Source organism: Hydra vulgaris, chromosome 09 (assembly GCF_038396675.1).
Source record: "Hydra vulgaris chromosome 09, alternate assembly HydraT2T_AEP".
NCBI lineage: Eukaryota > Metazoa > Cnidaria > Hydrozoa > Anthoathecata > Hydridae > Hydra > Hydra vulgaris.
In genome coordinates, this window is record NC_088928.1 from 16,017,049 (window position 1) to 16,031,734 (window position 14,686).

At 29.7% G+C, this 14,686-nt stretch overlaps 1 protein-coding gene across 2 annotated transcripts in view; it reads left to right on the forward strand.

Annotated features, from left to right (window-relative positions):
* The window catches only part of LOC100214211 (exportin-1), a 63,976-nt gene extending 51,824 nt beyond the window's left edge, over positions 1-12,152 (forward strand). For both annotated transcript variants that reach the window (XM_065804842.1, XM_065804843.1), the window contains exons 25-34: positions 2,244-2,350; positions 2,437-2,559; positions 8,756-8,827; positions 9,173-9,248; positions 9,355-9,447; positions 10,074-10,208; positions 10,387-10,499; positions 10,578-10,636; positions 11,261-11,357; positions 11,470-12,152. In XM_065804842.1, coding sequence (XP_065660914.1) covers positions 2,244-2,350; positions 2,437-2,559; positions 8,756-8,827; positions 9,173-9,248; positions 9,355-9,447; positions 10,074-10,208; positions 10,387-10,499; positions 10,578-10,636; positions 11,261-11,357; positions 11,470-11,628 — 1,034 coding nt within the window. In that variant the 3' untranslated portion in view covers positions 11,629-12,152. The remainder of the gene's footprint in view (positions 1-2,243; positions 2,351-2,436; positions 2,560-8,755; positions 8,828-9,172; positions 9,249-9,354; positions 9,448-10,073; positions 10,209-10,386; positions 10,500-10,577; positions 10,637-11,260; positions 11,358-11,469) is intronic.
* The last annotated feature ends 2,534 nt before the right edge of the window (positions 12,153-14,686 follow it).

Genomic DNA, 14,686 nt, shown 5'->3' on the forward strand with positions numbered 1-14,686 from the left:
AAAGAGTGCTCGTTTATTTCTATCTAAAAAAATTTTTTGTAAGCCCTTCTTTTGCCTCTCATACTTGCACCATTGTCGTATGCCTGACCTCTCATATCTTCAAGTGGAAGTTTATTTTCATTCAATGAAGCCACAATTTTTTGCTCCAATCCATGACCTGTAAAATTAAATTTTGTTTAAATATGTTTCTTAACTTTTAACATATATTACATCAAAAAAATCAGGAAAATTTCAAAAATTAACAAACCTGTGGTATCATCAATAATAATAAAATTTAAGAAACTCTCTCGGATGTCAACAAGCACTGAATCGTTATGTTTTTTATGACTAGATATTGTATAATAAGAGTTAACTGTTCCTGATGACTGGCATCTGGTGTGCAATCCGCAATAATGGAGTAGTATTTGGCTTTCCTCTCTAGTAGCACGAGTCACTAACTGAACAATTTCTTCTTGGATATTTTTGCTTAAGTAATGAGTTTTGTTTGGATTTTCCCCTACTTTGGAGACATGATATTCCATAATTGGGTCAAATTCTGCCATAAGTTTAACTATTTTTAGGAAATTTCCATTGTTTTATTCAGACAGTTTATCAGATGAACCTCTAAATGCTATGTTTTGTGATGCCATCATAATGATTATGGAAATTATCCTTTTTAAAACATTATCCCATCGATCAATTTCATTCAAAAGTTGCTTTTATCAGAATCATTGTTGGGGCTATACAAAGTTTTTATATCAGAATCATTGTTGGGGCTAAAAATGTTTCTGAACTTAAAAAAGTATCTAGTTTAGTTTGGTTTTTATCATGTTCTTCCTAATTCTTTAGCCGTTTCAGATGATACTGAAAACCGGACAACTTTTTTCTTTTATCCATTTTCAAGGAATTTAATAACAATAAAAGTTATAAAAAGTTTCTCCCTTCTAAATGAAATTTTTAATTAAAAACTCGTTAGACAATATTTAATACTTTTGTAATTATTGTTAAACATATTATTAAAAAAAAATACCAACATGTTTAAACAACTGATCAACTATAATAATAAAGCTATTATGATAAAAACATTGAAAACCCGCCAATTCAAAGAAAGAAATTCTATTGGTACTAAAATATGCTGAATAAGCAAAAATGAGTCCCGGAACTTTCTTCAGAGACATTTTTATAAGTAAATTGTTTGCAAAAATTAAATATTGAAATATCGATGTAATGTTTTACATATATATATAATAATTTTTATCAGTACAAAGAATTTTTTTGGCAAATTTTCATTTAACGTTGATCTTAAAATTTGCCGCCTGTGTGCATTACACACTTGGCACACGCCACCAGCCTCTATATATATATACCTCTCACTCTCTCTCTCTCTCTCTCTCTATATATATATATATATATATATATATATATATATATATATATATATATATATATATATATATATATATATATATATATATATATATATATATATATATATATATATATACAACCCTCGGAATTAAGGTCGGCATTCGGCAATGCTGATCTTAAAGTGTTTGAGTGCAGCAAAAAATTGGCAACCTAGTTTCTATGTTTTATGGTAAGACCTTTGTATCAAATTTTTTTGCCATCCTGATGCCAACCTCTAAAAAATTAAGGTCTGCAAATTATTGCTGACCTCATTTTTCATAATTCCGAAGGTTGTATATATGTGTGTGTATGTGTATATATATGTGTGTATATATATATACACACACACACACACACACACACACATTGCCAACCTTGTTTCAATGTTTTATAGTAAGACCTTTGTATCAATTTTTTTTTGCTGACCTGATGCTGACCTCTAAAAAATTGAGGTTGGCAAATTATTGCTAACTTCATTTTTCTAATTCCGAAGATTGATATATATATGTGTAGATATATATATATGTCAGGGCTCAATTTAACAGTCGGACATTGCTGCCCCTTGGACCATTCTTGAGACCTCTAAAAGGAGGGCATTTTTCATTAAAAATGAATAATGGTTGGTTGCCCCCATAAATTAGATCTCAAAAACAGTCCACGGGCGGCGATGTCCGACCATTAAATTAGGCCTTGATGTGTGTGTATGTATATATATATATATATATATATATATATATATATATATATATATATATATATATATATATATATATATATATATATATATATATATATTCATTCATATGTGTGGGTTTGTACATACATATACATATAAAAGAATTTATATATCTGTTCAGGCGAAGGAGTAACAAAACAGTCTTTAATAAAATCAATGCGTGGAGTAAAAAAAGAAACTTTAAACTTAATTAATTGTTGGGTGAACAAGTCAACTGATCCTAAACTTGTAAGTCTTTTGTAAATTAAAAAATTATTCTTTAATCTTTTTTTATTTTGTTTTTAATTATAATTATTTCTCGTTATTTCTTTTAGGTTAAAGATAACTTTATACCTCCTTTACTGTCCACTGTTCTGGAAGACTATAATAAAAACGTTCCTCAAGCAAGAGAGGCTGAAGTTTTAAACACACTTGCAACTGTGGTTAACAAGCTCCAGGTAATAATGCATAAAAAGGGTTTAATGTTTGTTTAAATTATTTTCATGAAAAGCTTTTAAAAAATTTTTCCAAGGAAAGGCTTTTAAAAAGTATGTGTTTTTATGAAAAGCTTCAAAAAATCTCAAAGCAAATTTGTTAAAAGCAGGAATGTTTTAATGGAAGCTACTTTTTATGGAAATAATAGTTGCATTTCCTTTTAAAGGTTTTTTTTGTAAGCACCCAATCTTTTTGTAAAGTTTTACTTTCATAAGATGCAATTTAATCATTTTCTTTAAAATAACATTAAAATAATATGAAAATACAATGCTTAATAAAATAGTTGATTTCAATTTTATAGAAGGCTTATTTTTTTAAGTGTAAATCGTTGCAGTCTAAGATAAGAAGTTTTCATTTAAAAAAAAATGATTTAATGGATTATATGTGTATCATGAATTTTATAACAATTTTTTCTAAAACATTAGTCCCACTGATTAGGACTATGTTTGTCTAATAGAAAATTAGGACTATGTTTGTCTAATAGAAAATCGCAAGCATCAGATGTTCAAAGGGATTACCAACTCCCAGCACATGTTGTGTTCATATTTAAAAAAATATTTGAACTGAATTCTTTTGATAAAGATTTAATAATAAATATATATTAATAAAAACCAAACTTGTTGTTTTAGTTGAAGCTTGCCTTCTCTACTTTGCTTGTATCTCGAAATCTTTTATATACACTGAAATATTGAGGCTTGATTAATTTAATACAAGCAGGTTTAATTCATAAGAGTTTCCGTATATGATGTCATGAAAATTTTTTGACAAGAAATCTAAAAATGTCTAGTTTTTTTTATTAATTTCTTATTCCATTTTTTTAGTAAATTTTATTTCTAATCTTCACATTTAATAATTTCAAAATCAAAAAAAATTCCATTTTTTATTTAACATTCTTAAAGTTAAATTCATATTTTATATATATATATATATATATATATATATATATATATATATATATATATATATATATATATATATATATATATATACAGTGGTGTGAAAATTATTAAGACCATTGTTGAAAAAGTAAATTTTTTGAATATTTCCTTTAAAGACACGCACACAATGTCATAAAATGGGCATAGTTCAGTATTTTGTGGATGCTCCTCTAGCTGCAATAAGTTTTTCAACCCTCTTAGGCATTCCATCAATCAGTCTTGGACACATGTCTTGTATTTCTGGATCATGTGTCCAAACCTCTATGAGCGCCTCAATCAATGCGACTTTTGTTGTTGGTTTTCTGTCGGCAATTCTCTTTTTGACTATCATCCACAAGTTTTCTATCGGGTTCATATCAGGTGAATTACCAGTCCATGGTAGGATAGGAACATTATTACGATTCAAAAAGTTTGTAACAGAGAGTGCCCGATGACACGGTGCACCGTCTTGTTGGAAGATGAAATCACCATCAGGAAAATGAATTGGAAGTTGAGGTAGAAGGCTTTTCTCTAATATGTTGATGTATTGATGTTGATTCATTCTGCCTTCAACAATTCTAAGGGCTCCTACACCATGGGAACTTATCATTGACCATATCATTACTGAGGTAGGATGCTTGACGGTCTTTACCAGACATTGCGGATGAAATTCTTCCCCAGAACGACGGCGCACGTACTGACATTTATCATCGAGTATCTCGAACATAGACTCGTCACTAAAGCAAACCTAAAAATACAAACACACTGTAAAAGCCTTGAGCTTACATTAGATTAACATCCTGTAATCACTGGTTACATGTTCAATTCATTTTGAATTCATGCAATAAACATAGCCATTGCTACAATGTTCGATACATAAAACAATTGCACTAGTGGGTAATGATATTAAACATCATTATTATATGAAAAAATATGTTACATTTTGCTTCAACTTAAAGTACATGATTGTAAGCTCTTATATAAAAAATGGTAAAGGGTAAAATACCTTTCTCCATTGTTCTGTGGTCCAATCTTTGTGATCCATGGCCCATTGCAGCCGTCGCATTTGTTGAGCATTGGTCAAGAGCGGTTTTTTGCGCGGTCGACGTGCTACAAATCCATCTTGTATCAGCCATCTCCGAACACAACTTGTTGAGACATTGATCTGGTGCTCCTGCAGCACACCCTGGAGCTGCTTGCTGGTCATTCTTCTGTTTTTTCGAACGTTTGCAAGCAGAACCCTTCTTGCATGTGGCGTCATGACTGGTTTTCGTCCTGAAGTGGAACGTCTTGGAGAGGATGTAAAACCAAAGTCCAATCGTTTCTTGATGGTAAAAACTGCTGTTTTACTTAGTCCACATCTCTTGGCAATTTCCCGTTGTGAAAATGTTTCCAACTTTAATAATGCTTCAACTTTGCCTCGCTTTCTGGGACTAGGGTCAGCAACTTTACCCATATTTTGAAAATATAATATAATCTGACAAAAAAAAATGCTTAAATAATCAAAATCACATATTTAAAATCAGAAAAATATTAAACTGTATCACTAACAACAGCAATAATCTAACAAAAATCACTTATAGTTCGTTTGAACCATACATATTCACTTGTCTGCAACTTACATTTCACAAGGCAAAATATACCAAATGTTTACTAAAACACATAACTCTACAATAAAAGTTAATAAATTAAAATTAAAATTAATAATTTCAATACTCAGCCACACCCACAGCACGTTTATAATAAAATAAAGTAGTGCTGCAACTTTTTTAGAATCTAAAAAGTGGTATAAACTAAAAAAAAAGCTTTTTTTCTTGGTGGTCTTAATATTTTTCACACCACTGTATATATATATATATATATACACACATATACAGTATTGGACAAAACATTTGCAACCAACATCGAACAATGCTAAAAAGTGTTCCTGATTTTACATGTCTTAAAAACAAATCAAGCTATACTTCCACAGCTAAAACAGTTCTGGAGTCATAGCATGCTATATGTCATAACATGAGCAATCAGCTGACAGGTGATAGCACACAGGCAGAATTTCGTTGACAAGATCCATTTTGCAGCGGACAAAACAAGTGCAACTTTTTTGGTTTGTTTCATTTTCTTAAGTCTGGTCCGTGTCAACGTCACGGAAGTTTTTTAATAATTAAAGGAAGTATCCAGAAGTTTCCAGAAGCATGCAGAAGCTTTCAGAAGTTTCCAGAAGTAGCATCCAGAAGTATCCAGAAACATCCAGAAGCTTCCAGAAGCATCAAAAAGAAGCTAGTCTCTTCCAGAACATCAAAAAGAATCTAGAATCTTCAAGAACAGGTTCACACAAGTTCATTTTACTATATAAGAGACATGTAAATCGACATGTAATTCAGTCAGTATATGGAAGTCAATCAGTCAGTATTATCAAGACAGTTTATTGAAGTGAGTTTTATCAAAGTGTTTTATCGAAGAACATAAATGCAAGACCACATCCAACCAAGACGTTGTGTTCCACAGAGCATTATTGTATCATCACAAGGTAAATGTAACACGGTAAGCTTTAACAAGCGTGTAAGCTTTGACAAGCGTGATTATTTATTTTTATTATTTTTATGACTTCAAGTGCAAAAATGGCTCCCGACAGTCTTGGATTGGAAGTAAGAAAGAAAATTATTGGCGATTACATAAGTGGAATGTCACAAAAAAGTATTTGTGATAAATGTGGCGTGAAAAAATGGACCGTATCAAGACTATGTTCAAAATATCGTTCTACAGGGAATTTGGCAGCAGATAGCAAATGTGGAAGACCGCGTTCCATTACTTCTAGAGAGGATTTTATGATCGTCAGATCCGTCAAGAAGGATCCCTGGATATCATCAGTCGAGATACAAAAGCAATTAGAGCTGCCTGTATCGGACCGAACAATCAGACGACGTGATGTTGAAGCCGGATTGTTTTCTCGACGCCCTGCAAAAAAACCGCTGATTTCACTAAAAAACCAGAAGAAAAGACTCCTGTTTTCTACATCTCATATTGACTGGAATGTGCAAAAATGGTGAACTGTCCTGTTCAGTGATGAATCAAAGTTCAACATCATTGGGAGCGATGGCATTTGCTGTGTACGTCGACCGGCCAGAAAACGCCTCCATTTACGTTACTGCCATAAGACCATGAAGCATGGTCTGGGGGTGTTTTTCTGCTAACGGTCTAGGTCCAATACATCGAAACTATGGAATAATGGACCGTTTCATGTATAAAAATATCCTGAAAGATGTTATGTTACCTCATGCTGAATGGAATATGCCAATAAAATGGGTTTTTCAGCAAGACAACGATCCAAAACACACTGCAAAAGTAGTCAAGCAGTAGTTTCAAGACAACCACCTATTGGTGATGGATTGGCCGCCTCAATTTCCGGATCTCAACCCTATCAAGAACCTGCGCAAGATCTTCAACTGCTAATTAATCGTGAAGGTGTTCGTAATAAGGATCAACTGTTTGAACAAATCCAAAAGGCCTGGGCAGCGATTTCACAAAGTTTCATTGATCACCTGATCGAATCTATGCCTCGAAGATGTAAGGCTGTGATCGACAACAAAGGGTTCGCCACGAAATATTGATAGCGAAATACAGCTTGGTCAACATTTTGTCGAGTTGCACTTGTTTTGTCTAGAAGGAATTCAACTTTTTTTAATACTTTTCATTTATTTATTAATTTTCGTGTACAAATAATGAACTTTGTGATGAATAAAACTTGAAGAACTTTGTCTCTAAACAGTTACATAGTTAATTCTCTAAATTGAAAAAATGCAGCACTTTTATATAAGAAACTAAATTAGCATTATTTGGTTGCCCTTTTTTTGTCCAATACTGTATATATCTTATGCTGCTGATTTAGGTGAGCAGTGTGACATCATATTGTCATATTGACTGACAAATAGCCTGACTTGCAGTGGAGTGCTGCTCTATTATCTATTTAGATAAGCAAAAAAAAGTGAGCAAGTGCTCACATAAATATGTTATAGTAAATCTTATAGAAAAATCATATTATATCATATAACTATTGTATATATTAAGAATGCTTGATAGTTACACTAAAGTTATATGTATATAAATAAATATGTTACTGTTACCCGCAGAACCAGGAATTAGCATATAGCTAATGTGTATAATAATATAGATAATATAGTTATGCAACTCTAAGTTTGTGTTTTCACAATCATCAGGCAAGTAGCAGAAAAGTTAATTTTGCTACAAATTTTGTTTAGAAAATTACGGTTTTTATTTAGGTTTTGAACGAAAACCTTAAGAACAAAATTTATCAAAAGGCAATGGCCCTATCTAGCTATGTTATCTATATATACAGGGTGAGGCATAAAGGACGGTAATTCTTTCGGATTTTCAGAGGCCCAATAATGGCAATTCTGCTTGTTTACCATTTCAATGACATGGAAATGAGCTTCATCACTCATGAATAAAATAATTGCTTCCATCTCATGTGCGAAATTCAGTCGCGCTGCGTAATCCCTGCGCTCCAACTGTTGCACAATGGCCAATTTATAGGGGTGAAAATGCAGGTCTAAGTGCAAAATACGCCTTACCGAACGATTAGTGAGGACAAGTTTGGAGAAATGTTTCCAAACAGATTGACTGGGACTGCGCAGCATGGCTTGCCTGATACATTCCACATTTTCAGGGGTACATGCCGTTCGTGGAGCCCCTGGTGGTCTTTTGTTCATTAGTGTACCTCGTGAGTACGGAGTGCTTCAACCCAATGTAGGATAGTGTTACGAGCGGAAACAGCTTAATTTCTGTGAATATTGAAATGACGACGAAGCTCACGTTGAACGGCTGTGATAGACTTGTTATTCTTGACGAAACTGTCGTACGCTAAAATGCAATGTTCTATCGTCCACGGCTCCATAGCTTCAACTGAAACGAAAATAAAACAAATGCTTAGACCTCACACACATAACCCCGCCTATCTCACATCTCTCATTCCACCTAGTGGTGAGTTATAGCCACTTCAAAAACGTTTTTCCTTTATGCCTCACCCTGTGTGTGTATATATATATATGTATATATATATATATATATATATATATATATATATATATATATATATATATATATATATATATATATATATATATATATATATATATTAAATATATATAAATGGATTTTTTCACCAGATAGATTTAGTAAACTTAACTATATAAAATAACAAAAGTGTATAAACAAAAATTTTTAGAATCATGTAGTCGAAGAAGTTCCATTGATGTTTGATGCCGTTTTTGAATGTACGCTTAATATGATAAACAAGGTATTACTTTTATATTGCTTTTTTTGTAGATTTAATATAAACGTTGTTATTTTACTAAACTGTTTTATTTTTTTAATTTTTTAATTATGGGTTTGGAACAATTATTTTATTAATTAGAATTATTTCGAGTTAATTAGATTTAATTAGTACAGTTAGAGTTAATTACTCCGCTAAAACAAAATCAATCAGAATTTATAAAGTAGAAAAAGAAGTTATCAATGAAATAAATTGTTCTTTGGAATGATTGTTTAGAATAACTGTAAAAAGTGTTTACCGCAAAGTATACTGTATAACATTTTTTGACACCACTAATCTGAGGACATTAAACAAACATTTTGGTTATAGGACTTTGAACAATTTCCTGAACATCGAACAAACTTTTTTATTCTTTTACAAGCAGTTAATCAGCGTTGCTTTCCTGGTAATTATTATTATTTATTTATTTTTTTACACTTTTCTTTGAAAGCCTTTAATAAGTTTGAAATATGCTTGATCCTAATTTATTGATTTTATTCAATATTTTTTAGCCTTGATTGCTCTTGCTCCTCCTCAGTTTAAGCTCGTTTTGGATTCTGTTATTTGGGCATTCAAACACACTATGCGAAATGTAGCAGATATTGGTTTGTTTTTTGCATTTTTAAATATTTATTTGCTGTCTTTATTGATTCTTTTTTCCTCTTTAGTTTTAGAGTTTTCTTTAAATAAAATACATCAAATTTATATATATATATATATATATATATATATATATATATATATATATATATATATATATATATATATATTTATATATATATATATATATATATATATATATATATTTAAACAACTTTAAAAAGTATTCTACACAATAGAGTGCTCAATGTTCTTAAAAGAACAGAGCAATTATATTAGTAGTAGAAAATCACTTAACAAAAATTTTTTCCATTTAACACTGTGTTTCATCCACAAAGATTCATCAGAAACAGAAAGATTTCTGATGAATCTTTGTTGATGAAACACAGTGTTAAATGGAAAAGATTTTTGTTAAGTGATTTTCTACTACTAATATATATATATATATATATATATATATATATATATATATATATATATATATATATATATATTATTATTATTATATATATATTATAATATATATATATATATATATATATATTATAATAAATAATATTATAATATATATATATTATAATATATATATATTATAATATATATATATATTATAATATATATATATTTTAAGGTCTTGAAATTTTACTGGGTATTTTGTTAAACATTCAAAAACACCCACAAGCAGCGCAAGTATTTTACCAGCAGTATTACATTATGATATTACAGCATGTATTTTCGGTTGTAACGGATAGCTCTCATACCGCAGGTAAAGTTTTCATGAATTACATTTTTTTATTTTATATTAACAAAAATATTTTATTTATTTTTTATATTCAAACATTGCAGTATTAAATAGTTTTATATTCTTAGTGATCTCAAAGATACTTATACGAATTCATTTTCAACGATTTACATTGAATTACATTACGTCAAATTTGTTTTAGGTCTTACCAAACATGCATCAATATTATCACATATGTTTACCATTGCAGAAAACAATGGTATAACTGTACCATTGTTTAATCCTACTCAAGTACAAGGGGGAATGTCTAATGAGGTATTAAAACGAATCGTAATTTTCTTTTTACTTCCTGTGCTAATATTTAGTTGAACACAATAAATTTTTTAATTTCAGCTCTATATAAAAGAATATGCTGCAGCTTTGTTTAAGCAAGCTTTTCCTCATTTACAACAGTAAGTTTTTTGTTTTGTTTTTTTCTTGAATTTTACAATATATGGTCTGACAAAATTTGTTTCTTTTGCAGAATTCAGTTTTAAAAATTTTGTCATAGCATTACAGTTTTTGTCTAGTAATTTTCACAAACATTTTAACAAGACCCAATTTTATACATAATGGTAGCAATATGTTGTTCGGTGAAACAATTTAAAGGTTAACAACATTTTTTAGTAATTTATGTCGCTATACTTTGACTGTGTAGTGATTTTATTTTTCTAATTCTGAGGGCTGAGTAAAAAAAATCGAATCTGTATCTTCGTGAGCTCAATTAAACAAAAAGTTATAGTAAATAATTACTGAAAAATAGCTACCATCCTAAAGTTAAAGAATTATTGAAAAATAAATCTCAAAATTTTAAAACTGCAACCTTAATAGTTCACTCCAGTGGTTATTTTCTCTTGCTTGTTTTCATTTTTGTCAAATGACTAGTCATGACCCTATTCTGCCCCATTGCAGCGTTATTTTATAATTTTTCAAGTATATATATTGTATATAAATATAGTATAAATAAGAATATATATTATATATAAATATAATACATATAAATTTTTAATTCAATTTTAATTTTTTTTATTTTCCAGCCCACAAATAAAGTTATTTGTCCAAGGGTTGTTCGACCTCGATCAAAACATCGCTCAATTTAAAGAACATTTGCGCGATTTCTTAGTGCAAATTAAGGTGAACTTTACCTTTTTAGTTTTTGGTTTAATGATTTCGAAGTTTTTCGGTTTGATGTTTTTTAATGTGCCTTTGATTGTTTAGTTGTATATTCTATTGTTGGTCGTTTCAGGAGTTCCAGGGTGAGGATTGCAGCGATCTGTACTTAGACGAACGTGAACAACAACTTCGTATTGCTCAAGAGGAGAAACGAAAGAGGCAAAAAGATGTACCTGGTATTCTAAATCCGCACGAAATCGGTGAAGAAATGCAGGATGATTTAACTATTTAATGACTATGTACATATTCGAAAGATATCTGTCTGTGGATGAGTATATAATATAAAGAGGACTATTTTTTGCAATGTTTTCTAGAGAAAACCAAAAATATCCGTGTCGTGTAGCGTAGCGAGAGAGTGAAAAAAGATTTATTTAACGTTATTTTTTATAAAACAAAAAAAGTTATTTGATACAGTGTGATCTAAGTGTGCGTTTGTAAACGAGGCTTTTTATTGGTAGCGAGACTTTTTATTGGATGATGTTAAGCATTCGTGATGATTTTTGTTAATTTTCTTTTCTTTGCGCTTCAAGCAAACAAAATCAAAGTCATTTTCCTTTTGTTTTGCTTTAAATTAAATCCAAAGCTTTTGTTAATAATTTAATTTTTAACTGAAGTCGCGTTATGCGAAAAAAATGAAATGTCTTTTTATTTTAAACGAGTTGAAATGTTATCTTAGATGACGAATGCAGTTTATCAAAGTTTGTAAATACGTGTGATAAGCGAGTCAGTGAAAAATAAAGATTTTTACATTGAAAACATGATATTTTTCTTTGTTTTTAATTTCTTAGAAAACCTTTGTATATGGCTGTTTTCAGGTAATAAAAAGTCTTATAATAAATAAGTAGCCTAGCTCAGAACCTAGATGTTCGATGCCGCCTTTGATCAGATAGGCGACATTGGTAAGGATGGAGGCGTGAGTTTTCTAGTTAAATGCTCATCCGCCATGTTCTAAGAAAAAAATAATGAAAGGCTCTTTACAAAAAAAGTGGGGGCTAGTGCCGCCTGTTCCTCCCGGTGTCGTCGACTCAAAAACTAATTAAATATTAACTGTTTCGTGTCTTTAAATTTTAACCTACTTACTTTAAAGATTTATGTGATATCATTTAAGTTTGTTAAAACTTTAACTGAAAAACATTTCGAATACTAATTTATCATTACGTTGCTAAAACAATTACTCTGTTGTTAAAACCTTTAGAATTACTTTTTATTAAACTATTATCTTCAAAAATCTAGGTTTTTGCATAAAATTGTTTCTTGAGAAACGCTATAAAAACCTAGTTTGCGAACTATATGTATCAAACGTAACTATAAGCTAGCAAACGTAACTTATAAGTCATTATAAAATAGAGTTAAATTTGACGTTATTAGAAATAAATTAAACTATAAAAGGGGGATGTTGATAATTTTTGGTATGCAAAAGTCTGACTCAAAATGAGGTTTTGAGTTTTCAAGAAAATGCCGAACATACTGGTTTAGGGAGTGTTGCTACATCGACTGATTTACTGATTTAGAGAGAACATGCAACGGAATGCTGCTACATCGACTGGGGGTTTGGTTCGGAACAGTTATCAATCAGTATGATATCTGGCCTGTATATTTGTTAAAGTATCATTTTGAGTCGTACTATCTTCTGCCTTTAATAAATTTCAAGAACTAAATAATGGTCTCTTACGAAATTCTTGGTTTTATCAACCAATGTTAAATTCGTCTTAAAACTCACCCGCAGAAATTTTAATATAAAACAAACATAAACTTAGCCTATTCATCCGCAGTAAAAACTGAGTATCACGAGTTCAGAATAAACTCGTTTGATTGCATAAATATTTGATTACATTAATCGCTGTATAAAGTAAAAGGTTTAAATAAACAATAGCGTTTATAAGCTTTTACAAATCTGTCAATAAAAATGCTACTCTTGGTAAAAAAAAAGAATTGTTGTAGATTTAACTATAGCTAAATATTAGGTTTACAGATTTTCAGAAAACAACACTAAGTGTTGTTTTTTGTCTTTTACAAGTCTTGTACACTTTCACACTTCTACAATTTTGTTTTCACGGTAACCAATATATAAAAAGTACAAATTCCATATAAAAACCCTAAACCTAGCATATTTATGGAAGACCTAAAAGCAAAACTTCATTAAAGGTTTTGCAACACACTCTTATACTTAAAAAAGCCATGACATGGCCACTCTTATAGTTAATAGTTCTGCTTTGAACGCTTATAAAAGAAAATATCGTCGGTTGGCAGTAAAAACCTAAACAACGAACGATAAAATTTGAGTAGTTTTAATAATTTTCTTTATGTCAAAACTTCATTTTCGGAAAATGTTTCGAATTATATTTGGTTATGTTTCTTTATATCCTATATTATGGGATATATATTTAAGGAATTATTTTTTTTTATTTAAAAGTTTTTCATTAAAAAGTACTTAGTGAGTTTTTCCTGTCACACGAGGACGACAAGTTTTAAAGTTCTTAAAAAGATTATTCGTTTTTAATTTTCTAAATCTTCTGACATTATTATTTGATGTAAAAAAAAAAGTGTGTAGTTCTGTACAAAAAGTTATAGAAAGTTATGTTGAATGTTACTTTGAATGTTTCGACTCAAAATAAAAATTTTTATAAGTCAACAATGGAATTACTGAGAAACAAATAATCTTTCAAAAGTTTGCTGATTGATTACTTAACATTAACTATTATTATATAAATGTTTAATTGTTAAATACTTAATCTCTATTTGACGTTTATATTGCATCCATTACAAGCTAATTTTTAAATAATTGATTCTAAAAAGCTTTCAAGTTATTTTTATCATTTTGATGCAAATTTTGATATTTATATTATTATTTTTTCAATTTTTTTTTTTTTCGTCATTGGATTTGGTATTACTATTTTGTAATGAAGTAATTTTAAATATTTATAAAATTTAGTAAAAAAGTTTTCTCAAAATAATTTAGTTCACGTTTGTACTGCTTTTATTTTGGAATTATGAACCTTATGAAAGCAAAGTGAAAGTTTAGAAAAAGATGAAACAGCGTATGTTGTATAGCAGATGCTAAATATCGGGTCTTATTGTTTTTTGGTTTTATATAAAGATGCGGAAAAGCAATTGGTTATATTTCCATTACAATAATACAGTTAGAATACTCGGCCACATACCTGACGATTTAAATTCGCATAAAAACCGACAAGTTGAATAGAAAGTCTTAAAAAGAATTTGATTGGATGTAGTGTAACGAAAGTAAAAGCGATATTTAATACTTTCTATTTACACTTTTTAATCTTTCT